Here is a 27595-nt window from a genome sequence, read left to right on the forward strand (position 1 = left end):
CCACCCTGGACTCTAAACCTTGCCAGTTCTCCGGCGAAGAGGGATGCATGGCAGATAGAAAAATGCTGAGATAGAGCAGCGGACCCGCACTCCATCTGATGGCCTGAAGCATGGGTGAGAGCTCGCTTGCCTGCCACCGACCCCTACCACCAGGCCAGAGCTCTTGACCCAGTTGACCCGGGCAGAGGCGGCTGCCGAGTAGACGGCTTGGCAGGCCTCCACCTACGCCAGGTCTCCTGGGTCCTGGACCATGAGGAGCATGTCGTCGGCATACGCTGACAGGACCAGCCACATCTCTGGCTCACGGAGCACCAACACTGTCAGCCTCTTGCGAAGAAGACGGAGGAAGGGCTCGATGGCCAGAGTATACAGCTGGCCTGACAGTGGACAGCCTTGATGTACTCCCTGCACGAAGCTGACCGGTGCGGTCAGGGTCCAGTTGAGCTTGACCAAACACTCTGCGGAGGCATACAGCACCCGGAGAAAGCCCACAAAGCGGGACCTGAAGCCGAAGGCCCGCAGAGTACCTAGGAGATACCCGTGGTCCATCTGGTCAAACACCTTCTCCTGATCCAAGGACAGGAGGGCGAACAACAGACCATCCCTACACCCTAGTTCTAGGAGATCCCAGACCAAATAAAGGTTGTCAAAGATGGTACAGCCCGGGATGGTGTAGGTCTGGTCTGGATGGACCACATCTGCCAGCACGGACTTGAGTCTCAGGGAGATGGCTTTGGCAACGATTTTATAGTCCGTGCTGAGGAGCGAGACAGGATGCCAGTTCCTCAGATCGTGGAGGTCCCCCTTCTTGGGTAGCAAGGCGAGCACCGCTCACCTGCACGATAAAGGGAGGATCCCGCTCTCCAGGGACTCGGCCCAGACCTTGGCAAGGTCCAGGCCGAGCACATCCCAGAACACGCGGTAGAACTCCATGGTCAGCCCGTCCATGCCCGGGGATTTATTGGTGGGCATGAGACGGAGGGCTTCCGAGAACTTGGCCAGAGAAAGAGGCAGCTCTAGCAGGTCTTGGTCGCCCGCGCTGACCGTCGGGAGTTCGTTCCAGAGGACTCTGTGGCCGTTGGTGTCGGTCAGATCTGGCGAGAAAAGGGAGGTGTAGAAGGTGCGAGCCCTCTCGCACATCTCCACCGGATCCGATGAGGGCACCATCCTCCACCAGAAGGCAGACGATGTGCTTTTTTGCCCCCTTCTTTTTCTCCAGGGCATAGAAGAAGCAGGAGCCGTGATCCATCTCCCTAAGGAGCTGAATGCAGGAACGGACAAAGGCACCCCAGACCCAAAGGTCATCGAGGGCCCGAAGTTCCTCCCGCTTCTCCCGGTACATTCCGTAGAGGGGTGGATCTCTGGGGCCAGTGGCTAGCTGCCTCTCTAGCTCTAAAACCTCCTGTTCCAACTGCTCTATTGCTGCATCCCTCCGTCAGCTGGCCCCCCGGGTGTAGTCGCAGCAGAAGAGCTGCGTGCGCACCTTCCCCACATCCCACCACCGCCGTGCTGAGGGAAAGGCGCACTGTCACCCGTGCCAGGCCAGCCAGAACTCCCGTAAGGACTCTACAAAGCCCAGGTCCTCCAGCAGGCTGTTGTTAAAATGCCAGTAGGGGGGTTAGCCTTCCCCATAGAAGGTTTTGCCTTCCTGGTGGGGCTCTTTTATAGAATACACGCATTTGCTACATCACTGTGTTTACTTTGCCACTAATACAGACTTCTTTGAGTAAACCACTTCATCTCTTTCGTTACTCATCAGTTACTTCATCTGGAAAATGGAAATAGTAGTTTATAGAGGAGGCCCCTGACTTGCGATGCAATTGGTTCCTGGGGAAGTGTCCCAAGAGGGGGGAGTTGTAACTCAAACCCTAATTTACGGTAGGCACTGTGTGCTGTCATAAATGCGGGCCGAGGACATAAGTCGGGAGGTTTCGGCCCCTTCCACACTTACAAAAATGGTTGTAAGTGTGGGAGGTTGGAACTCGGGCGGTCGCAAGTCGGGGGCCTCATGCATTTGTTTCTTTCACTGCGTGTTATCAGTCAAGTTAATGAGAGTGTTAAAATGTTTGGATGAAACACACTAAGGCTGGGATTTGCAAATACCCAAAGGGAGTTAGACTTCCAATTCCTGTTGAAAATCAATGGAATTTGGGTACCTGACTCAGTGAGACCTCTGGAGAGCATTTAAACACACACTTAAATCCAGCTGACTTTAGAAGGGGGCAACTTAAAGCCAGCAGAGCCATCTCCAAGAAGGAATAATAAACTAGGTTGCTGTCTGATAAAACAACTTAGTCACCAAATATATTTTTAAAAGTTTGTAAGTGAAAAAGAATGTGATGTCTAGGCAGAGTGCCACTGTTTGTCTGGTCTTTCCCTTACCCTTCCACTCCCATCCTAAAATGAAAAAAGAATGCTGAAACATGTTGTTTTCCTGCTCTGTGCTTTAGTCGAGTCCTTTCCTTGACTTCTGGATCTCTGAACTAATCTAGATCCTCTTCTTCCACTCTCTCCAGCGTGCTTATCAGGAGCTCACCAAACTGGGCCAAAAGTCAGAGCTGTTCATTGTTTTATGGATCCTTGTAAAACTTCCTTATGTTTCAGCTTTAATTGAAACTAGTGATCGCATCCAATCCAGGCACTCTCTGCTCGCCCTCTGATGCTGAGATGCATCGGGACAGTCGTACTCACGTTGCTCTCAGCCAGAACATAACATGATCTCATGTCAGCAGCCCAGAAACAACTGTGCTCGGTTTCTGTGCTTGTAGTGATGTCTATTCCAGAAGTTGGCGATGGCTCAGCGCAGTTCTCAGCAGCTTTCCAGCTTGTCTTTTATCCTGAGTTTAATGGTGGAGTCGCAGGGAGTTCCCAAGCTTTTCTAAGTGAGCCTAGAGGGGCTTGTTCAACACAGTTTGAATCTCTCAGCCCTAGTAAATTCTTCTGGTGCTTTTCCAGGGCCTGAAGTATGAGACCAATTTATGGCAATAATGTAATGTACTGCTGCAGTCGAGACACAGTACATCTGCACATGATGACAATTTAACTGCAGGTACTCGGTGGGTCCCACAGGTTATATTTATTACGTCTCTGAAAATGACCACAAGCTAGAAAGACAGCTTAATTCTTTTGACTGGTAGGGCATGTTTGTAGTGTGTTCGCCTTTACTTTTAGTTTTTAAGAGGAATTCTTTTTTCATTCCCTGATTATTATCTGGAGACGAAGGATTTAGAATGACATTCCAGCCTGATCTAGTAACAAGGTTTGGATACGAAACAGTGGAGAAGAGAGCCAAGCTGGAGTCCTCACCATGCCAGAAATGCATTGTTTCAGCTCTCTGTCTGGGTGATGCACCTGCACCTACACATTACAGCCGCCACGGAGAAAACGTTCCCTACATGCTGCTTCTCATTACATCCCTGGATCAAAATGTTCTTTGTAATTATGTTCTATCTGGCCAGCTCCCTCCTTGGCACTGGTATTCCCTGAGGTTTGCGGGATGCTGATACCAAGACTCTCTGAGATGTTCAAAAGCGAAGATAAACATTGGCTAATATAGATTTATGGCTTTCTGTGCAGATGCAGATCACACACATGTTGTAACCACACTGGAAATATTTCCTGAATAATAGCATAGGGAAGCAGGGGGTCTGCTTTAAGGTGGGGAAGAAAGGTAATTCCCCTGCTCTGAAAACAGGCCTTAACTAAACTATTTATTGGCATTGTTAGGGAAACAAGGGGATTTTCTCTGCAGAACATTTTTGTCAACAAAATAAAAACTGGATGTTTTCAACCCAAACCCACAATCAGAATGTAGAACATTTCTTCCACAGCTAGCAAACAATTTTTGTGACCAATTTTGGTTGTTGGATCCCTCCCCCCAATGTTGGTAGAAAAAACAACTTGGATGGGAAATATCGGCCACTTCTACTGTTAGGCTGCATCTACACTGAAGGCTTTTTGCACAAGAACCATTTTGCGGAAGAGTTCTTGTGCAAAAAATCTTCCACAAGAGAGCATCCACACTGTCATGTGTTTTTAAGAGCATCCATGGTAGTGTGGACGCGCTCTTGCGCAAGAAAACTCTGATGGCCATTTTAACCATAGGGGCTTCTTATGCAAGAAATTCATGTTGCCTGTCTACACTGCCCTCTTGTGGAAGAGCTCTTGCGCAAGAGGGCTTATTCCTCATGGGGAGAGGAATAACTCTTCTGGAAGAAGCCCCGTTTTCCAGCACTATACTGTAAATTTACTTGCACAAGAATGCGCATGCAGTGTAGACAGCTGGCAGGTTTTTGCACAAGAACAGCTGTTCTTGCGCAAGAATCGTGCAATATAGACACATTAGGGTACATCTAGACTACAGGCTTCTTTCAAAAGAAGCTTTTTCAGAAGAGGTCTTTTGAAAAAACTTCTTTAGAAAGAGTGTCCACACTGCAAAAGCACATCGAAAAAGTCATCTGCTTTTTTGAAAGAGAGCATCCAGACTGCCTGGACACTCTCTCGCATGTAAGCTGTGATTGCTATGGACAGAATGGCCACCAGGGCACCTGTACTTTTTCCTCTTCCCTCTTCTTTCAAAAAAACTCCCTCTTCCATGTCCACACACGCCTTTTTCTGAAAGAGCTCTTTCGGAAAAGGTGTTCTTCCTCACGGAATGAGATTTACCAATGTTGGAAAAACCCCTTTTCTTTTGATTTTCTTTTGAAAGAACACAATTGCAGTGTGGATGCAGGTGAATTTTTTTTTTTTTTTTTGGAAAAATGGCCATTTTTCCAAAAAAAAACCCTGTAGTCTAGATGCACTCTTATAGAAATGAGGCTCATATTGAACTGCAAGCACAAACTGAAACTTAAGGTGTTTCTTTCTGACCTACACCCATTGCAGCTGGGAGCAAGCCACTCAGACCAGGCAGACAGACCTGTGATAATGAGGCTGGAACTGGCATTCTAAATATAGGTGTGTGGATGCCATGGCTCAGGCTGCGGCCTCGATTTTTCAACGCCACTCAACCTCTTAGGCTAAAGTGCTATATTTAGCATGGAAACTCAAAGCTCGGCTGGCATGTGTCTGACTGCCTCGGCAGGGAGCTCGCTCAAGGCTGGAGTGTGTATGTATCCTAGGCGGACAGAGACCTTCCCCCTTGAGAGAGGGCCTCTCTCCACAAGGGATACTGCGGCAGATGTGCTCACTGGAAATGCTCAAGCTAGCGTCCAGTGGGTTTATAAGAGTTTTTCAAGTGGGAGCCCTTTGACTTTGGACTTCACTTCTCGCTCTGAAAGAGTCAAATGTGCTGACCTTCAGCACACAGTGGGAAGCTCATTGATTGGGATGTGCTTTCAGGGAGGGCAGAACTGTGGGGGCAGGGTTTGGTGGGGACAGAGCCTCAGGTTTTCTGCTGAAGAACTGTATTTTATCTGATTTGCTGCTGCTCCACCGATTGTTATTTTACTGTTATGGATTGCATGAGAGTTAGGATGCCTAGAGCTTTGGTTAGGCAATTTTATGTTCAATTACAATACATATTGATGGGATTTCTTTCTCAGTTTTGTGCTGAGTTTCCATATATATATCCAGTGATCTGTGCCTACAAGCATACACATCAAAAGATATGTATGGAATGAACTGTAACCGCACATAAAAAGACAGACTGCAAAGTGAATTGTTCCCTATGCCTGACTTGGAAAGACCTCTCCTTAAGAGGGATACATTCCAGTAATAAATGAATAAATGTATCCAAGAAAGAGGCAGGAGACCCAGGGCTGTAGTGCATATTTTCAGTTCAATGAAGGTGTAAATCCACACACATCTGGATGAAACTATGCCTATCTCTATAAATACAACATATATCACAGCAGTATTTTGTAGCATATGTAGCTCAGCTGAAATTCATAATAAACTACATAAAGCAGACAGAGAAAAAGATTATCTCAGACACACAAACATAATCTGATAAGGTCTCTGTCGATAAAAGTACTCCACAGGGTCATGAGGAGTAAGGGAAATTGATGGGAGAGTTTCTTCCACCAACCTCCTGCAGTGGGGATGCTGGAGAATTCGATTTAAGGTACGTCGACCATAGCGACACAATTCTCGTAGCTGGACTAGCGTATCTTAAATTGAATTTATTGCATAGTATAGACCTACCCTAAAAGTTGTTTTGTCCTTCTCTTAGAATCAGGCACTTGAGGATACATTTTAGATGGGATTTGCTCTTAGTTACTGATCACTGGTTCCACTGCACTGTATTGTAGAACTGATGCAATCCACGGAAGGGTTTCCAAAACCAGGAAGTGACAAGTCTATGTGAAAACTTCAGTAAATGCTTCTTTCCTGGCCATTTCAAATCATTCCATTCCACTTTTGCCACTTCAACCAATGTTCTTTACATTCAGGGTCTACTGGACTCAATGGTAAGATTGTCATTGGACTTTTTTTATTTCTCCTCAATGTTGTAGCCAGTTCTTTTGTTATAATACTGGCTAAAAACAAATCTCAGATTATAAGCCTAATTCTTCTTTCATTTATACCAATGTCAATTAGAAGTATCTCCACCGGACTTGATAGACTTTGACTTGTATAAAACAAGGGTAAATTAGAAAACAGGCCCTTTATAGCTAAGTTCTTTTTCAAAGACAGGTATACATAGGGTTGCCAGGTGTCTGGCTGCACCCCGCCCCCGCCAGGTCTGCTTTCCACCCCTCTTCCTCCGGGCCCCCTCTCCTCCCATCCAGCCCCACGGCCCCCGACCTTCCCCAGCTCTGCTTCCTGCCCCCCCCTTCCTCCTGGCCAGCCCCCTCCCGCCCCACTCCGGGTAAGTTCAAATTAAGATACACAACTTCAGCTATGTTAATTACGTAGCTTATGTCGAAGTATCTTAACTCAAATTTTGCCAGCGTCCACAGTGTAGGAACTTGAAGGGCGCACACTCTTCCTTCAACTTTCCTTACTCCTCGTGAAAGCAGGACTACCGGCATGGACAGGAGCGCCCTCTCAGTTTGAACAAAATACAGGACTATGTAGCACTTTAAAGACTAACAAGATCTTGTTAGTCTTTAAAGTGCTACATAGTCCTGTATTTTGTTTCAGCTACACCAGACTAACACGGCTACATTTCTATCACTCTCTCAGTTTGAATTAGTGTGTCTTCACTAGACCTGCTAATTCGAATCCTGGAAGATCAACTGCAGCTGCTTCAGTCTTATCTGTATTGTAGACATGACCTGAGATCCCTCAGCCACTCGGTTCATTGGTCACTACTGCAGTCCTAGGGAACCTAGCAGTGTTGATCTGTTTTCCATGTCCTGACTTGCCCCTTTTGTTTAGGTATTTGTAGATTTTTTAGTTGGTTAGTTAGTTAATTAGTTAGTTACTGTCTTTTCTAGTAACGGGTGCATTGCTTTAGATTAAATAGGAATTTACATTAACCTTCAACCAAAACAAGCAGGGAACTAATAGTTTTGAGCAGGAACAATAGCCATAAATACCTCCACACACACACACACACAAAATTTGAAAATCTACGGCTCCTGACTTCCCTACCTCCAGAACCAGGAGGCTGTGATGTTCTGTCAATATTCTAACAATGGGCTCTGTACCAGATCATAAGCCTGTTCCTTAAAAAATATATAGGTGATATATATTGTTAATCATTGCACATTAAGTGTAGTTCTGAGTGTTTAACTGGTCAAATCTCATACAGATACAAAATGTTCTTTGTCATATAATTATACAAAGCTTGTTTCCTTGGAATGATTTAAAAAATTACAGTTGCTGTATTCTTATGTATCTGTTTATTCCCAAGTTGAGTATTCACTCCCATTCCTTGCAAGGACATGCATTTTCTTTGTTTGCTCTTTCTGATCCAAACACCCGGGGGGTATTTTTGCAGCTAATATGTGTAATTATTACTCTGGCCAACTCACGCACTGCTTGAATCTCTTCACTGCCTCCCTGTCTCTTTTCACATCAGATTTGAGATCTTTGTCCTCACTTACAAGACCCTACAAACATCTTTGCTCATTTCCTCATGCACCTTTCCTTCTCCTGTTACACCTTCCAGTCTCCGTTCCCTACTCTTTCTTTCATCTCTTTCATACTTTCTGCTTTTGTATTCTTTCATGCAGCCCCTGTGTCTTGAACGCCCTCTTTGGCCCTGGTTAGGTAAGGTACCTAAGCAAGTTTAAGCACACTCAGTGGTCCTATTGTATTCGGTGTGCTTACAATGCTTTGCTGAATCAGCATCTCTGGCTTCGTTTACCCTCTCCTTCAATCCCTTCTTAAAACCCTCTTCCCTCCCTGTCCTTGCCAGTGATCTCTACCTCCATCAACCATATGAAAAAACTTGCACAGATACAGACAGACATCATCTTTCTATCCAAGTGCAAGAAGATGGACATCGTACCCAAAGGACTGAAAGTGAACAATCCATTAAGATCAACATACTATACTGACTACAGTGAAAGACTCTGCCTCACACTATCCAAGAAATTAAGGAACCACCTGATAAGTATTTTATACAAGAAACAGAAAAACATCAAGAATGACATTTCTAACTTAGAGAGTCTCATCTCAAGACAAACATCCACACCGACTGACACCTTGCAAGACTTTTGTTCCACCAGATAAGAAATCTACTACACACACTTCTATTCCTTACAACAAAGAAAAGACAATAAACTTTCTAAACTGCTCAACACCACAAGCTAGAACAGCAACTACCTCAACCCACCGGATAATATTGTTAACCTCTCCAGCTACAAACTCAATCCAGCAGAAGAGTCTCTTTTATCCCGGGGTCTCTCTTTCTGTCTCACATCCCCCACAAACTGGATACAATTTTGTGGTGACCTTGAGGGTTTTTTTCTCCGCCTCCGAGAATATTTCCAAACCACCAATGAACATCAATCTGACCTACCAGATCCCCCCTATCAACACCAAAGGAAGAATAATTCTATATGGACTCCCCCTGACGGTCGGAATTACAATCTGGATTTCTATATACAAAGCTTCCACAACAACGCACAGACTGACATTACTCACAAACAACAAGCGACACACAATCTCAGCTGCGCTGAACACCATGCCATCCAGAGTCTCAAAAACAACCTGGACATTATAATCAAACCAGCTGACAAAGGGGGTGCTGTGGTCGTTATGAATAAGGCCGACTATAACCAGGAGGCAACCAGACAACTTTCCAACACCACATTTTACAAACTTCTCTCCTCTGATCCCACCTCGGAATATCAAAAGAAACGACACTGTCTCCTTAAAAGCCTCCCTACAGCTACTCGGGAACAAATCCATACAGAAACACCTTCTGACCCCCCGACCAGGATTGTTCTATCTGCTTCCCAAAATCCATAAACCTGGATACCCCGGACATCCCATCATCTCTGGTATCGGCACGCTCACTACTGGTTTATCCAGCTATGTAGACTCTCTTCTCAAACCCTACACAACCATCACCCCCAGCTATCTCCGAGATACTACTGACTTCCTAAGGAAACTACAAAACATCGATAACCTCCCCGATAACACCATCCTTGCCACCATGGATGTAGAAGCTCTATACACCAACATCCCACATGAAGACGGATTACAAGAAATTAGAAACACTATCCCAGAGGACACTACTGCTAATCTGATAGCAGATCTATGTAACTTTATTCTCACCCACAATTATTTCCAGTTTGAAAACAACTTATACCTCCAGATCAGCGGCACAGCCATGGGTACACGCATGGCCCCACAGTATGCTAATATCTTTATGGCTGACTTAGAATGTTTCCTCAACTCCTGTCCCCTTTTGCCCCTTCTCTACTTACGCTACATCGATGACATCTTTATGATCTGGACACATGGCCAAGAAACACTGAAGACATTCCACAGAGATTTTAACCTACAATCCACCATCAACCTCAGCCTAGACCTTTCTACACAAGAGATCCATTTCCTGGACACCACAGTACAAATCAGCAATGGAAAATTAGACACCACTCTCTACAGAAAACCCACTGACTCATACAGTTACCTACATGCTTCCAGCTCCCATCCAGAACACACCATACGATCCATCATCTATAGCCAAGCTCTTCGATACAACCGCATTTGCTCTAATCCCACTGACAGAGACCAGAAACTTTAGGATCTCTACCAAGCATTTATAAACCTCAACTACCCACCCGGAGAAATAAAAAAGCAAATTGAAAGAGCCAGACGAATACCTAGAAACCATCTACTTCAAGACAGACCCAAGAAAACCAACAATAGAACACCACTTGTCATCACCTATAGCCCCCAACTTAAACCTGTCCAACACATTATCAATAAACTACAGCCTATACTGGAACAGGATACTAAACTTCAAGAGGCTCTGGGAGACAGACCCATAGTCTCCTATAGACAACCACCTAACCTCAAGATGATTCTTACCAACAACCACAGGACATACCACGCTAATACCAACCCTGGTACCTTCCCCTTGCAACAAACCCCGTTGCCAGCTTTGTCCACATATTCACTCTGCTGATACCATTATTGGACCTAACCAAGTGAGTTATAAGATCAAGAACACATATTCCTACGCATCCAGAAATATAATTTATGCTATCATATGCCGAAAGTGTCCGTCTGCTATGTACATTGGACAAACGTCTCAGACACTTCGCCAAAGGATCAATGCCCACAAAACAGATATTAGACAGGATCACAAAGAAAAAACAGTTTCTTGCCATTTCAACCAGCAAGGACATTGTCTCAATGACTTGATTACCTGCATCCAGCTTCAAAGGCTTTTTAAGACTACACTTGAAAGAGAATCCTCTGAACTGTCATTCATGCTTAAATTCGACACTTTACACCTAAGTTTGAATAAAGACTCTAATTATCTTACCCATTACAAAGATAGCTTCCTCAATTATCACCTCTAATATCATTAGCTCACAGACATTTAGCTCCCCCCCCCCCCCGCCATCCCTCTTCTGTTCTGAAATTTGATTTGTCCTTTTCATATGTGTTCATTTGTTTAATTGTATCCTTTGGTATATATGGTTGTGACAATTTTCTTCCACTATTTGATCTGAGGAAGTGGGTCTGGCCCACGAAAGCACATCACCTAATAAACCATCGTGTTAGTCTGTAAAGTGCTACATAGTCCTGTTTTTTGTTCCTTCCAACACGTGTGTTTTCTACTGTCTCTGTACACCTGGTCTTATTTAAATGGTAAGCACTTTGGAAAGTGTTGTGTAATGTTAAGTGCAGTATATGGACAATAATAATTACAAGCACCTTTGCTGGGATTTTTGCAATTTTATAAAAACAAGCTTGACTCACTTGTGGTTTTCCTTTATGTAAAGTTGCCTGATAAAGACACAAGCTTCCTTCACAACATTTTTTTTTTTTTTTTGAAAACACACACTTGTTCATTAGCCTTCAAAAAAGTCCATCCATTCTCCTCCTAGCTGAGTTTTTCAGGGAAAAAACAGAACCTAGATTTATGCATTTGTCATCAAGTTGAAAGTGTCACTCGTTTTTCATTCCGTTGCCTGGATGTACACTGCCGCACATAATTAATTCATTGGTTTTAGTGATGATGGGATATGGAGACTCTGTTCACATCCAGTATAGGTTTAGACTATGGCTCAAGCTCAGAGATATTGAAATCTCATGGGTTATTCTTGTAATATTTTGACTAAAAGTGATAAAAGGCCAGCATGATCAGCTATTCTCATGTCTGTCATAATGGGTTATAATCTTGTGAAAGCAGCTGTCTGATCTGGAATTGAAAAATAAGCCCTTTGGGGTTTGTTTCAAACCCAGAACCAAAACTACATTAGTAAATTCAAAGTTTCTGGGGTCTGAATCAAAATTCCCTCTGACTTTCAGAGTGACTTTGAACTTGTTTTAGGTTAAAAATTCTGGTTATAACCTCTTTCTGGTTTTAACATGTGCAAGTAGATGATAACATTTTAGCAATCTAGCTCCAGGTATATGACACTTGTACAGGATCTTTGCAGTCAGGTAAGAAGCAATGAATATAAATCTTTTGTAGAATAAAAAGACAAAAGGGATGTGATTCATTCTTTATACCATAGTATGTTATTCATAACACAGAGATGCCACATTGTTTGGATAGAAATAGAACAGTTCACTGCAGAAAGATAGTGTCATCTGAGCGGCTGCTAAAAAATACTTTAAACAGAATATATCAGTCTTGCAGATTAGTAGCAGATTTTTGACATGAAAGATATAAAAGTCTGTTTTCAATATAAAATATAATGTTTTGTGCCATTCATGCCATTTTACAATGCATCACACCAACAGCTGAAATGTGTAAAGTATGATAGATGAGATATATAGCAGGAAAAAAAGGTTCGTGTATTATTTGAGAGGTCAATGCAAATTTAAGAATATAATTAAAAATATCAAGGCCAGGTTAGATTTCTAGGACCATATTTAGATACCTCAACAAGTGACCTAGTTTTCAAAACTCCTGAATACTCAGTCATTACAGTCAACTTCAATGGAAGCTGCTAGCTATTCAAACCTTGTATCATACTAACAAAATGTACCTCTGTTTGTGAGTATGAAATAATGATGTTTCAAATGGGCACCATAAAGTACATGCTCACTGTCTGTGCCCAGAGTTTGCAACTTCTCTTAGGTGTGTTTTGTTAAGGTGAATATTTGATAAAGCTTCTAGCATCTAACTCTCTTAGGAATTCCAAAAGAATTTTTCCCTGGTGTGGGTAAATCTTTCCTGAGTAGACATAAAAAAATTCTTGCTTACAAACACACACAGAAGTGTGCAGAAAGAAGTTTGGCATTTAAGTTGCTGAAAACGTGTTGTTTTTGTGTGGGAAACAAATCACTGTCATGTTGTAATCACTCCTATTCCCATATTTTGAAGCTCATTTTGAAACAGATAAAAGTCCTAGGAGTATTTCAAGATGAGAGATGGGGCCGAATTTTGAAGCTCTGCTTAGGTGTTTAAAAGCTGTCTTCCAGATTTTGATAATGGTTACCATTTTCAGATGATACCAGACATCATGGGGGGTAGTGAAGTGCAGAAAATGGCTAGAAGAGCCAAACAGTCACGAGGACTCACAGCATTTCTAAAACTGGTGGTGTTGACCCAGTATTAACAGTAGTGGAGATTTATTTTGAATTCCCTATAAAAAGCTACACACACTGAAGAAACCAATGCATAAGCTCATTGTTTCACCTCCAAGTTATATTGTCTTCTATTGGAGATTTCTGAAAATCCTTTCAGGCTATGGAGGCTTTTGTGTGACTACACCAATCCAACGTTGGTCTGTACCACAGCTTGGTGGTGGGTAGATAGTGATGAATACAGTGGGAAATACCACTAGCACATCAGGTATTTGGGGGTCTTTGAAAAGGCTGATCAAGTTAGCGGTACAAGTTGAACTGATAGTCTAAAAGCAGCTTATGTGGACTCTGACATGCATCTTTCAATAATTTCAGTGGAGGATATGTGTCTAAAAACCTCCTTCGATTGCTTTGAAAATCTCACCTGCAGTGGTTAAGGGAACAGATGCTTATGAGGAGTCTCTTTGGGTATGTCTACACTACCCTCCTAGTTCGAACTAGGAGGGTAATGTATGCATACCGCACTTGCTAATGAAGCCCGGGATTTGAATTTCCCGGGCTTCATTAGCATAAGCGGGGAGCCGCCATTTTTAAATCCCCGCTGCTTCGAACCCCGTGTAGCGCGGCTACACGGGGCTCGAACTAGGTAGTTCGGACTAGGGTGCCTATTCCGAACTACCGGTACACCTCGTTTCACGAGGAGTAACGGTAGTTCGGAATAGGACCCTAGTCCGAACTACCTAGTTCGAGCCCCGTGTAGCCGCGCTACACGGGGTTAGAAGCAGCGGGGATTTAAAAATGGCGGCTCCCCGCTTATGCTAATGAAGCCCGGGAAATTCAAATCCCGGGCTTCATTAGCAAGTGCGGTATGCATACATTACCCCGCTAGTTCGAACTAGCGGGGTAGTGTAGACATACCCTTTGTGACCTGCCCTGTAAGACTTAAAAGATTTGCTGGAAGTGAGGCTTCTGAAACTTTTTGTCTGGGCAGGAGAGAGATGCAATTCTCAAGCACGGAGAAAGACTGCTTCAGAAGAGGTGCATGTATTTGAGTCAAAGCCAAAAAATGTATTGATTTTTCATATACATGTGATTTTTAGTTTGCCAGTTTGGCTAGTGGCACGAACTCTAATAGATCATGGTGGGCAAACTTTTTACCCTTGAGGGCCACATCTGGGTATGGAAATTGTATGGAGGGCTAGGAATATGGATGTTATGGGGGCAGGAGGGGAAGGGAGCTTTGTGGGTTGTACTGGGGTGATGGTATAACGAATGTTATGGAGGTGGGGGAGGAGGCTCTATGGGTGTACTGGGGTGATGCTATAAGAGATGTTATGGAGTTGGGGGAGAGGGCTCTATGGGGTGTACCGTGGGGCAGTATAGCGGATTTATGGAGATGGGGAAGGGGACTTATGGGATGTAGCATGGGGGGCACTAACCAGAAAGCAGCCAAACAGTGAGGTAAGTCTGAGTAAGGCTTACCTGGTAAGCCCCTGGAGAGCTCCCTGCCCCCTGACTGCACCATACCACCTGGAGCACCGGGGAGCTGAGGTTGCAAAGGTGGGGCTAGCCACCCCTGCTCACCACACTGCCCAGGAGTTGGGTGGCACCACCCCACAAGGCTGTCCCAATTCCAGTCCCTGCTCCTTGGGGGCTGGACTGAAAGGTCTGATAGTTTGCCTCACTCTGCTAAATTGATTCTTTCTGAGCTGAACTTTTTCAGTAGCTAAAGAGATTGTAATTGAAAAGGAAGACAAGCCTTTGAAGAAACCACAGAAAGAAAGGTAGAGAGAGCTATGCATATATTATGTAAGGCTTTGAATGGAGGTCTTCACAAAGATCCACCATTTCCATCTTGGAGAGTGTATCAAACTTTGATCTAAGACAGGGGTGGGGAACCTTTTTTGGGTCGGGAGCCACTGACCCACAGAAAAATCAGTCGGGAGCCGCACACAAAAAAACCCCACTCACATAGCACCCAACTTAGAAGGAGAAAGATCCTCCCACATTCCCCTTACACACCAGAGTCCAGGGGGCCCCCGACTAGTAGATTTTATGTGCTTCAGCCCGATAATAAGAAAGTGGGGGGGCTGGAGCACCAGCACAGGCTTCCCGATGCAGGGGGGCCAGATTCAGGTCTCTGGACCTGAGGTTCCCCACCGCTGATGTAAGAGGTTGAGTTATTCATGGATATTAACCCTGCTTCCTTCTACAAGGAAAATATTCAGGAACTCCACGAAGAAGAGACATATCAGACTCAAACTGTCCACACCAGGACTCTCAAACTCGCGGCCTTGGGCCAGTCCTGGATGGAGCGATTGTGTAATCCAGCTTGGGACTCTCGTTGGGCTTGGAGTGGAGGCTGTCCGGACTAACTTCAGTGCAATTTAAACAATTGTTTCAAGTTAAACTTGGGCTTAGGGCCAGATTTGAAAGGTGTTGAGGCACTTAGAGATAGATGCCTAATGCTTAACTCCCCTTATGGCAGTGGCAATTATGCTCCTGGCACTTTTTGAAAATCCCATTGGACACACATCTGCATCTTCAGGTGCCTAAACACCTGACATGTGCTTGTCTAAATCAGGGCCTATCCATCTTTATTCATGAGAAAAAGAAACTAATAATGATCCCTATGTTCAATATATTTTAAAAGAACTCTGTAGAGTCCTGTTGCTTTTGTTTCCAGATAAGTTACTGTCAAGGATGGGGGGAAATGGCTCAGCTAAAATAGTCAAGCCAAATGTTTGCCCAAAACTTGGATGTCCTCATAATACAGCTGCTCTCCTACTTCCTTCCTTCTCTTCACTATCAAATATTATGATATCCCCTTTCCTTGGTAATGAAAGAATGATTTTAGTAAGTCCAAAGTTTTGCGATTGATCTCAGTAAAGCCAGGATTTCCCTGCATGTTTCCAGGATTGCTGGGGGAAACAGAGAACTGATCCTTGCAACACCTTTTAAAAGGTCTGATCTGTACTTCCCCAGAGCAATCCAACAGGAGTTGTCCAGCTTTTAGCAGGTGGGTGGAATCACAGCTGCATTCTGACTCCTGCCATCCTATTCTAGGCAAAATGTGACCCTGCGAGCCAGATGTTTATTTACCCTGGTGCACCACACTGATTTTGATGGAATCTCTCCTGGTTTACACCAGATAGAGAAAAGAATCAGGCCATATGTGTTTAGCTAACTCTCAACAAGTATTAATGCTCCTTGTGCTACCATCAGTCAGCAAAGTAAAAATCTCCAGGAAAAAACATTACACTCAGAGTAGTTATTTAGCAAATTGAACTGCCTTTGTTTTCTAAAGCGCCATTATGAATCGCACTGTCACATAGCAATCATTTGGCAAAAGTATCTATTTCAATCAACGCAGCTTAACATTTAAAAAGAAAATCAAAACCTGGCCTCTTCAACTGTTGTCTTGTAAGAAGTAGCATGTTCATGTGTAACCAGGGATCTGTGCCATGCATCTTGTTATAAGGTCAGGAATCAGACATGTGTGCTCTGTCACACAGTGCCATGTCCTACTGAGACACTGACCTTTCTTGCCCCAGAAAGCTAGGAAAGGACTGACAGGCCAGATCCAATCTAAGTTCATTGCTACTTTGTCGTATTTGGCAACCACATGAAGAATGCCAATTTCCCCCCCTATTGTAAACATTACTACTATGATACTACTGAAGGGCAGAAATCATGCGGATGTCATTTTGTCCAGGTTAAGCAGGGGTATTTTGGTTTTGAGTTCCATTTCTTTTATCATTGTACTATATCTCCCCTGTCAGCACCCTTCCTTTGGTGCCTGACTGCAGAAAGCCAGTAGCTAAATTATAAGGAAGGGAAGCTGGATAACTCAATTGCAAATTCATGGAACCACAAACTGTCAAGCTATCATTATTTATAATTAACTTTTGACTGAATTCCCAATCTGTTGTGTTGAATTGTTTGATCTTGGTGTATGTGTGGTAGGGCGGGAGTACTGAAGAACTGAACTGATTCTTGTTATGAAGAAAATAACCCATTATAGTATAATCTAAGGTGGTGGGATAGGTGGTAAGGCACACTCCCTTTTTATACTGTTTTGCTTTGCTGAACATTTTTCTTTTGTTGCTGATTTAAGTTGCCAGTGCTGGGCCAACAAAGCCCACACACGGCTGCTATCTGTCACTTTTTCTTTTGGTCAGCAGGTGACTGAAAGTCTCTAGGAAATATCACTTTCCTGGTTGTATCAGACATTTCGTTCATGATGGGTGAATCTTACCCTGGTGCAGTGAGGGCTCCTGTACACCACTGATATCTCAACTCACACCTGTGTGGTGAACTTGTAGAGTGCACCAGGCTTTGTGCAGGGCCCTCTTCTTGGGGGTGAATTCCCCCTCCGCCCTTGGAATAGGTGAGCAGCTAGATTCCAATGCAAGTGGAGACCAAAATCCAGTTTACAGCTTTCCCCAGGATTGTCACAGCTGAAGAGCCTTGGCCAGTGAAGTCTGCAACTGGTGTGACACAGCTACCAGACTCCATCCAATGATACAGGGTTCCCTCTACTGGTTAGGACTGGGCTTCTAGACTTGTGGGTTCTTTTCAGACCTCTGCCCTTGACTTGTGTAACCTGGACAGAGCATAACAAATATGCAGTGCATTCTGAGGTCCTTAGATTGAGGATGCTATGTAAATGCCAGGTACAAAAAGGACAGAAAGTGGATTTCAATTCCTGTGCTAGTAATTGCATTGCTGAAGCTGGGAGATGTGAAGTAAGTCTGTCTCACATTCCTCTCTTTAGATTTCCCTAATGTAACATGCTGCACCACTACCATGCCAACAAAGAAAATACAATCAGCATTCTTTCTGCAGCTGCACTGTGGGCACTGTGGGCAGAAGCAGGGCTGGAATCTCGCCATTTTGGTACATCCCACATGCTAGGAAACTTGGCAGATTCTTCGCTGGTTTCATTGTCACTTGCCCGAAGAATTATTTCTTAAAATTAAAAAGAGGGAAACAAGAGATAGGAATCCACTAGAATTCAGAAATGCCAATATATATAGAGAGAGAGAGTGAAAGAGAGCAAAGACTGATTGCTCGAATTGTCGTGTTTTCCTTTTGTACATGACACATCAGAATTGTGGGTTTTCTCTTGCTTGGAGTTTAGTACTGACACCCACATGGTATGTAACAAAGGGGCCTGTAAGCATAACAGCCTCATTTGAATATTAATACCAGAACCGCTCACAGATTTGAAATGTTTTAGAAGGAGCTCCTTATCCTGTTAATGAATTTTCCCTTAGATACTCATGCTCAGCACCTGATCTGTATTACAGTAGCTAAAATGCTACCAAAATTACATGAACCCAAGAACAAGAAAGCAACAACTCAGTAACAAAGTCACTGTGGAGTTTCATTGACTTCAGTATGGCTGTTTGTGGAATAAGGAACTACTTTGTATGAATGAGTAAGGCCGTGTGAATTGGACCTTTAATTTGAAAGTATGCAATCTACTAAAGCCATAGCAATTATATTTTATATTTTCACAGCTTTTACAACTGGGATAGAAATGTCATCACTTCAAATTCCAGTCCAAATTACCAAGTGATTGCAGAAAATGCTTGTGGAATTCTCTTCAAGAACAAATGTGATAGGAAAATAGTAAATGTGGATCCAAAGGTAAAGCCCTTCTTTTGATATTCAGAGTCTCTTATGCATGGCTCTTTTATTCCATATCTGCTTAAAGGCCTGTTACAAACTGATTACTTATCAGTATGCACCTTACATTTCAGGCTCTCATGCATGCTGCCTCTGGCTAACACAGCTGGCCTCAGCTCACCCTGTTTTTAACTGCAAGTCTCTCCTTGTGGAGACAGCAGTGAAAACATAAAAAACTGTTAGCTAAGACTGAAAGGACTGTGCAGCCCACACCACTCCTACAGCAAGAGGCTGGGAGGAGTGGACCTAAAGATTCTCTCTTGCTCCCATGCACATCCTTTTTATGTTAAGTGATCATAGTTTGTCATGTGAATCCCTTTAATCCTCCCTAGAATCTTATGGTCAGCCCCAGATGTAGTGGTGCAATAATCATGAGAAGAAATTGATCATGTTTGTCTAGGAATGTTCAAACCTGCTTTCTCTGCTAGACTGTTCAACCCCTTCCTCATGAGGCCCACTCTTACTATTACTGAGGTGGCTGTGTCTTTCCCACAAGTGCCATTATGTCTGCATGGGGCATGTAGCAGGTAAGATCCCCCCAGTCCTTGCTGTGTCAGGCACGTCAGTAGCACATGAGGAGGACCAAGCTGCTACTGCACCGAGTGTGAACTGTGCAGCTGCCATGGCCCAGCTGACCTCTCACTGGTGCCTGCTTCTCCAATGCCAGAGTCTGAAAAGTTGGAATTGGGAGGAAGCCTGAATCCTTATTCTTCTGCACAACAGCCAGGGAGATCTGCTCCTTCATGCCCCTGTGCACTAGCTCCAGAAGACTCCCCAGTGTTGAGGAGAGACCTGTGTCCACTTCCAGAATGAGAAAGGACCCATTCCTAATCCCCCTACAGTCAGACACCTCCAAGAGACACTCAGGGCAGGTCTTCCGTCTGCTTCCTCACGTTGCGATTTTCGAGTAAGGAAGCCCTCTAGAGGAGCCTGAATGAAGTGCCGAGGAAGGAAAGGTACTCATGCAGAAGTGAGAGGGCTTGGGAGGACTGATGGATTTGGACCTGGGAGGAATACGGGATTATGGAAGGATCAGATAGATTTTAGTGAGAGAAGAGAGTGAGGTATTTTATCCAGAGACTGTGACATGCATCTATAGGTAGGGTGGGAAATTGTTGAGGGAAGCAGCTTGTTAAAATGTTAGTAGCACAAATCTTGTAGGGTTGCCTAGCCTTCAGGATTGGCCCGGAATCCCCTAGAATCAGCATCCATCTCCCAGTGACACCTGAAGGCAATCCTGCAGATTTTAATAGGATATTTTAAGAAAAGACATTACATCATGTTGGGGAAAAAATCTCCTGGAAAAGCTTCAATCCGAGTTGGCAACCTTAATCACTTGGCTGATAGGCCCAAATGTGAGCCTACTTAAAAGTTGTATTTTCCATTCTGAAATATGCCCTCTAGTGGATAAAAAATGCGAAGTTCCTTCAGAACAAAGATGGAGACATAGAACAGTTATAAAATCCCAACTCCTGACTGGGCAATCCACCACCACCAAGTCTACAGTTGTCCCAGGAATCACAGATTAATGATCTGCCAGCAGTTTTTTCTGGCAAGGAAGCGAAACAAAATGGATTCCTTTTCAGAAGTGCGCAGAGAGCAGGGTCGTTGTGGATCAGAACCCCACACCTTTGCTAAAAGGCTGTGCGAGCACCTCTGAAAATCAGGCCATTCGTTTCAATACATTTTGCAGAGGTTTTTGCTGCCTGACTGCAGGAACCCAAGTTGAAAAAAAATGGTGGATCTATGTGAAATCTAAAGCCAAAGGCTCCCAAACTTGTTCTCATTTCACAGCTTAATACAGCAGTGGGGAACCTTTTTTGGGCTGGGGGCTGCTGACCCACAGAAAAATCAATCAGGGACCACAAACAACTGAGAAGAAAAAAATAAAGACAAACCCTCACTGATGTGGCCACTAACTGAGAAGGAGAAAGACCTTCTCCACATTCCCCTCACACACCAGAACCTAGTGTTGTCCAGGCCAGTAGATTTTGTGTGTTCCAGTCCCGCAGTAAACACGAGCTCCCCAGTACTGCAGGGAGGGGAGGGAGCCCTGAGCCTCCGAGACCACATCCAGGCAAGCCAGAGGCCGCATCTGGCCCCCAGGCCCGAGGTTCCCTATCTCTGGCTCAATACAAAAAGTATCTCACGTCAACCAGCAGAGCACTATGTGCAGCATAGAAATAACAAGAAATTCAGAAATGTGTCCTTGTCTGTTTTGTTCCCAGATGTATTCTACGAAATGGAATCACAGAGTGTGTGAGTCTGTGCTTACAGAATTAGGACTTTGTTTATATCTGTTGGCTGGATGCTTTGTTTATGTCACCAAAGAGGCAAAAACAGTCTGATGACAGTAAAGATTCTGATCAACTTGGAAATTGTAAAACACAGTGACTGGCCGAGAGTGTAGTGTATGAGAAAGGGAGTTATGAGGAATCAAAATTCCTAATGAATGAAATTTCCATAAAATATGCAGGTCTGGAAGGAGATTGATGTTATTATGGTAGTGTAAGGGTTAGACCCCAGTTTAAATATCTCTAATACACTGTCCCTCATTCAATTTATCAGTATGTGCTCCCTCTGGTGGATGTAGGTCAGTTTCATCCACACAGTAAAAAGCCTTTGTCCTGGCACAGAACAAAGTATTTACAATTGAAGCAAACATGGGAAAATAATGATGTTTTTGTAAGGCTATGTACCAAGGAAACTGAGAGAGGATTTTTTTTGCAGCATCCAAATTCCCCTTCTTGTTTTAAAATGTGTTTTTTGACTTGCTCCACTCTACCTTCTAGACTTAAAGTCTGTCCTTCCTTTTCCTGCATCTCTTCTTCTAGAGTAGCATTGGCCTTCTCTCTGTCATTCCATGTCTGGAGCCAAATTTTGACCTCAGTTACATTACACCTAAGCAATCCTATGTGCTTCACAGACATAAATGAGGGTAGAATTGGCACAGTGTCACCCTAGTGATGCAAAAGCCCCCATCAGGAGCATCCATCTTTCCTCTATTTCTGAGCTTCATCATCTCTCCATTTCATTTCAAATCTCAGCTGAAAACATCTTTTCTCTCTTGTCTGCTCCCTTTCCTACCTGACTTTGGCTGCTATTAGTGATCTATTTCTCTGAGGGTTTAAGACTTTAAGGCTACGTCTAGACTGGCATGATTTTCCGCAAATGCTTTTAATGGAAAAGTTTTCCGTTAAAAGCATTTGCAGAAAAGAGCGTCCAGATTGGCACAGATGCTTTTCCGCAAAAGCACTTTTTGCAGAAAAGCGTCCGTGCCAATCTAGACGCGCTTTTGCGCAAAAAAGCCCCGATCGCCATTTTAGCCATCGGGGCTTTTTTGTGCAAAACAGTACTGTGCTGTCTACACTGGCCCTCTTGCGCAAATGATTTGCGCAAGAGGGCTTTTGCCCGAACGGGAGCAGCATAGTATTTCCACAAGAAGCACTGATTTCTTACAGTAGGAAGTCAGTGTTCTTGCGGAAATTCAAGCAGCCAGTGTAGACAGCTGGCAAGTTTTTCCACAAAAGCAGCTGATTTTGCAGAAAAGCTTGCCAGTCTAGACACAGCCTAAGTGTTTAGACATTTGTACAAAGCATACTATACACAATAAAGTTACACAGGAGTTTCCCATTTTGAGCTATAGTTGAAGGCTATTTAAATTTGTGTGGGTATTATTTCTTTCATGCTGGAAGAGGAATGGGTTATAACCTTATAAACAATGTCCCTCTGTAATGAATTGACAATATTCTTCTGATGTTGATTGCTACTTTTTAAACTTTACATCTGAGCTGTTGGACTGTAAATTGAATATGACAAACACACCCTTGTTTTGGTTTGTCTCAAAACCAATGTGAAGTAAGCCAAGCAATAATTTGTTTGGGATTGTACAGAACAGATCTAGAATAATGGTTTCTTTGAAGTGTTTCCCATGAAAGATGGTTGCATATGAATAGCAACAGTACACAATATCAAATTATACACATTTTAAAATGAGTGCATTGGTTTGTGAGACATTCAAAAATGCATACCTAAAAAATGCGTTTGGTTGCGTTGAAAGTAGGCCACTGATCTAATGTCCTGCAGCTGGAGAACATCTGTAATAAATAACCAGATATTTTATTTCAACATGAAAGACACTTGCACTCCGAGCACTACACCAAGTAATATTTTTGCTCATTTATAATTAAAAAAATGTAAACACTGAAGAAATATGTACTGTGTATTTGCGTGTTGCAGGATATAGCCTAGATGTAATTAAAGCTCCCCAGCAATTGTCTGTCTGTTCATCTGTCTTTTTCCTATAACACTTACAAAGTCGAGAGAGACTTTTCAAAAGCACTTAACATTGGCTACCATTGAAATCAAAAGGAGTTTTTCCATTGGCTTCAGTGTGAACAAAGGTAGACCAATGCTGTATGCTTTCTTTAATTGGACTCACTGTTTGATCACTTGATTGCACAAATTTGTCATTTCTTTTAGCTAAAATCATCCTGGAAGTCCTAAATGAAAATAAGTTCATGGTATTTATTCACTAGCTCCTGGACATTGATCTGCATTCTAAAGAACCCATATCTAGCCCAAGCAGAGTTGATAGGTTCTGTATCTCAGGGAAGTAAGAAAGAAAAACATGTAACGATCATAGTTTGTTTGTTTTCTGTCCTGATAGTTGGGTCATCTATAATACTCTGTGTCACAGGCTTACCCGGGAGACAGCACAACTCGGACGCCTATAGAGACAGATCTCTACCTCCAAGTAGTCATTTATGACCATATCCTCAGAAGAAAGACCTGAACACCAGATCTTTGGCTCTTCCCTCAAGCATCTGTTTACCAACTTTTATTCTAGCTGTACATAACCAAATAAATAAATAACTTTGAAGAAATCCATACCGTATGGGAAGCTGGTCTTCCAGGGGAATAGGGTGATGACTCTTGGTCTGGCTTAAGGTCAGTTTGTGGCAGGCTGATTCAGGGTTGCTGAGCGAAGGAAGACCCCCTGAGCAGTAGTGGGATGCTGGCACAGCCCCTGCATTGCCCAGACCTTAAGTAATGCCCTTTTGTAGAGCCCTTTGGGCACGTGACACTGCAAAGACAATTAGAGTGAAGAGGTGAGGTCATGGCCCCAACTCCTTCCCATTCCACAAGTCAGCAGACCTTGCTGGCCAGTGAGGGAGCATGCTGCACCCTTTAAAGAGTAGAGCAGCAAGACTATTACCACATGTAGCAGGAAGTTTAATTTTTCCACAGGCGTTCTCCCTTGGGCAGTCTGACTCCCCTACACAGAGCTGTGGCACAACTGACCCCCTACTAAGGGCTAGGGCCATAGGTAGGTCTACACTAGTGGTTCAAATTGATCTAAGCTACACAATTTGAGTTACATTAGTAGTGTAACTCAGTTAGAAGTAGCTTAAATATACTTACTGCGGGGATACCACCATGTTGGGTTAATAGGAGAAACACTCCTCTCAACTTAGTCATCTCATTCTGGTGGAGTACCAGAATCAATGTCCAAGTGACCAGTGATCGATTTAGCTGGTCTTCACTAGACTTACTAAATCAACCACCAGTGTATCAATCACCACAGTAACAATCCTGGCTGTAGCGGAGACAGGTCCTCAGACTCATCTAGGGAAATCAAACCACAGAAAATAACACTAGATGTGAAAGAAAAATTGCATCACTGATGTGGCTGCAAGTATCTCTTAGAAGGCCACTTTCATTTCCTTCCAGCTTGCAGTGGCTCCAGTACAGTTAGCCACAATAGCAACTCTCTGGTATGAGGCTGTACCCCGGCCCAATACCCCAAGGCACTCTCTCCTGTTCCTGTAGCATTCCGATAAACTGACAGTACAAATATGAGCCAGATGATTATGATGCTTGTAAAATATAAACAGCCTCTTCTTTTGAAATTGATACTAATGTCCTATGGAGAACTGATTTTGTGCATTTTCTAGTTTGAAATAAGATTGTGATGAAGAGTTTAACAGCAGCAGCAGAAAGTGAAATGTAATTAGGAACCAAATGTTATCGAGCCTACAAAATCTCTGGCAGCTCAATAAACCGGTCAAAATGACCAATCATGGAGCAATCTTCCCATCCAGCCTCGCCAATGGGCCAATCTAACGGCTGTTCAAGCAACTGATAATATTTGTATCCTACATGCAATCAAATTTAAAAGTTAGAACCAGGCTGATAAGTGATTATAACATAGTCCCATGACAAGACTAAGTTTTAAGGTGTCTTCATGGTAGCTAAGCTTTTGGGGAAATCTAATCTCCATAACGGGTGGTGCTCACATGAAAATCTATCTGAGAATTTTTAAAAATCTGGTTCCACATTTCATACATTCTGGTTAATTTCCCCGAACAGCCGATATGATCCTTACAGCTACTTTAACATTTGAAACAATCTTAATTATTATTGTCCTTCCCGCTCCCATGACTGTTGAGTTTCTCAATATCATTAGCATAAACATGGCCACTGCTTTTTTCAAAACAGAGCTTTTTCAAAACAAAAGGCAGTTTAGACACAGATCTGTCGAAAATAAACCCTTTTTCGACAGATCCTGTAAACCTCATTTGAGGTCTAGACGGCCGTTTTTTTTTTTTTTTTCGAAAAAAAAAAGTGGCAGCCATGTTTATGCTAATGAGGCATGGGATATTTAAATCCCGGATTCATTAGCAATTTTGATGTGCTTGATTTGCATCCCCCTGTTGACAGAGGGATGTAGTCTAGTCGTAGCCCTTGAATGTCCCTCCTGCACTCTGTGATTTTTTATCAGGAATCAATGCAAATTATCCACTCTGACTATCAGTTACGTAAGACAGTGCACAGTGTACATTCAGTATATATACTGCACTAGAGTTTATATTAAGAATTATTGGGAAAAATGTATGAGTGTATATTATAAAAACAGTGTACAATACAATTGTATGTTTATGTCCATGGCTTTTTTGGGGTAAACCACATTTAAACTGGTTACAGGTAAGTAAGGTCTAAAAATATTATTTAGTGTACGTTATGTATTCTGCTGTCTCACTGTGTCCCCAGACATGGATATTCTTGTTTCTTTTATGTGGAATTTTCAATAAATATGCAAAACTGCATGGACCTTGGACCCTCATTGTGGCATTACAAAGGTTTTTACAATACTTTGAACTTCAAATAAGGCAATTTCTTCCTAGTTACCATTACCATTCTTTTTCCCTCCCTCCCTTGCCTACCCTTCTCTGGTAAACTAAATAAACTGAGCCATATGAGCTGGAAACCTGTAGGCCATCAGTTTCAATTGAAAATGAAGATTTAAGGTGATCTTGGCAAACCAGTTGGTCCCATTCCCCTCACGGATTATAAAAAATTGTCTGCTTCCATGTACCTAAGCCTCCAATAGCATTCTAAACTGGGGTGGGCATCCTGAATGCAGCCCCTGACTTGCCTGGATCCAGGCCCCAAAGCTCAGTGCTCCCCCCAACATTGGGGAGCCCAAGCTGGTGCTCCAGCCGCCCTGCTGCCCCACCGTGGGGTTAGAGCACACAAAATCTACTAGCCTAGGTCCTCGTTGGCTCTGGTGTGGGAGGGGAATGTGGGGAGTGTCTTTCTGTTTCTCATTTGGGGGCCATGCCAATGAGGGTTCATTTTTCTTTTTTTGCTTCTCGCTTGTGTGCAGCCCCTGACTGATTTTTCCTGTGGGTCAGAGTCCCCTGACCCCAAAAAGGTTCCCCACCTCTGTTCTAAACTGTTGCCATGTGCTACATAACCTCCCCTAAAGAATGTAGGGTCCTGATTCATCTTTACCCATCAGCTGCCATATATTTGATACATCTTGCTCCTCAGCTCTGAACAGTGGCAGAGGTTAATACTTAGGCTACGTCTAGACTACATGGCTCTGTCGCCAGAGGCATGTAGATGAGGCTACCAGGCATAGGAAAATAATCGCCGCTTCATTTAAATTTACATGGCTGCCGCGCTGAGCCGATCAGCTGTTTGTCGGCGCAGCGTGGTAGTCTGGACGCGTGGGTGTCGACATCAAAGGCATTTGTCGACCATCCAGGTATGCCTCCTGGGATGAGGTTTACCTGGGTGGTCGACAAATGCCTTTGATGTCGACACCCGCGCGTCCAGACTATCGCGCTGAGCCGACAAACAGCTGATCGGCTCAGCGCGGCAGCCATGTAAATTTAAATGAAGCGGCGATTATTTAAATCGCCGCTTCATTTTCCTATGCCTGGTAGCCTCATCTACATGCCTCTGGCGACAGAGCCATGTAGTCTAGACGTAGCCTTAGACTCAAACATTACAGTTGCCCAGTAAGACACTTGTTGGGGAAACAGAGCAGCATTTTGTGCACTCTCAGATTCACAATTTCAGCAGCAGTCTCACAAATTAGGCCATGCTCCATGAAGTTGAATAAAAAGAACAAAAGAAAGAACGAAAGAAAACCTCCTGCGCCATATTAAGAACAAGCCCTACCCAGTGTAAACTGCTAACAGGGCTTTCAATGAGATGCAACATTTCCACATTCTGTCACCTTATAAATGTTTTCCTGCTATTGATGGTATATACAAATTGGCCATCAGTGAATGAGTTTTGTAGAGTAAATCCCTCCACGAACACTAAATTTCAACATGCAGAAAAGAAACAAGATCCAGATTAAGAAAGCTGGCAGGCTGCTCGTCGCAAGGCAGGCCGGGACATGCGCCACAGACCGAGCAACTGTTCCCATTTCAAAGAAAACAAAAAAACCACAGGTGCCAACTATACTGAGCCCATGCTGATTAGTGCCCAG

The 27595-nt window shown here is 43.6% G+C and overlaps 1 protein-coding gene across 1 annotated transcript in view; it reads left to right on the forward strand.

The window, feature by feature from the left end:
• Nucleotides 1–25916, forward strand: part of CFAP299 (cilia and flagella associated protein 299) — a 362695-nt gene extending 336779 nt beyond the window's left edge. Inside the window, exons 5-6 of the mRNA XM_075929470.1 lie at nucleotides 18639–18768; nucleotides 23507–25916. Of these exons, the coding sequence (XP_075785585.1) occupies nucleotides 18639–18768; nucleotides 23507–23602 (226 nt within the window). The 3' untranslated portion in view covers nucleotides 23603–25916. The remainder of the gene's footprint in view (nucleotides 1–18638; nucleotides 18769–23506) is intronic.
• The last annotated feature ends 1679 nt before the right edge of the window (nucleotides 25917–27595 follow it).

This window comes from Pelodiscus sinensis, chromosome 5 (genome assembly GCF_049634645.1).
Source record: "Pelodiscus sinensis isolate JC-2024 chromosome 5, ASM4963464v1, whole genome shotgun sequence".
NCBI classification, from domain to species: Eukaryota; Metazoa; Chordata; order Testudines; family Trionychidae; genus Pelodiscus; species Pelodiscus sinensis.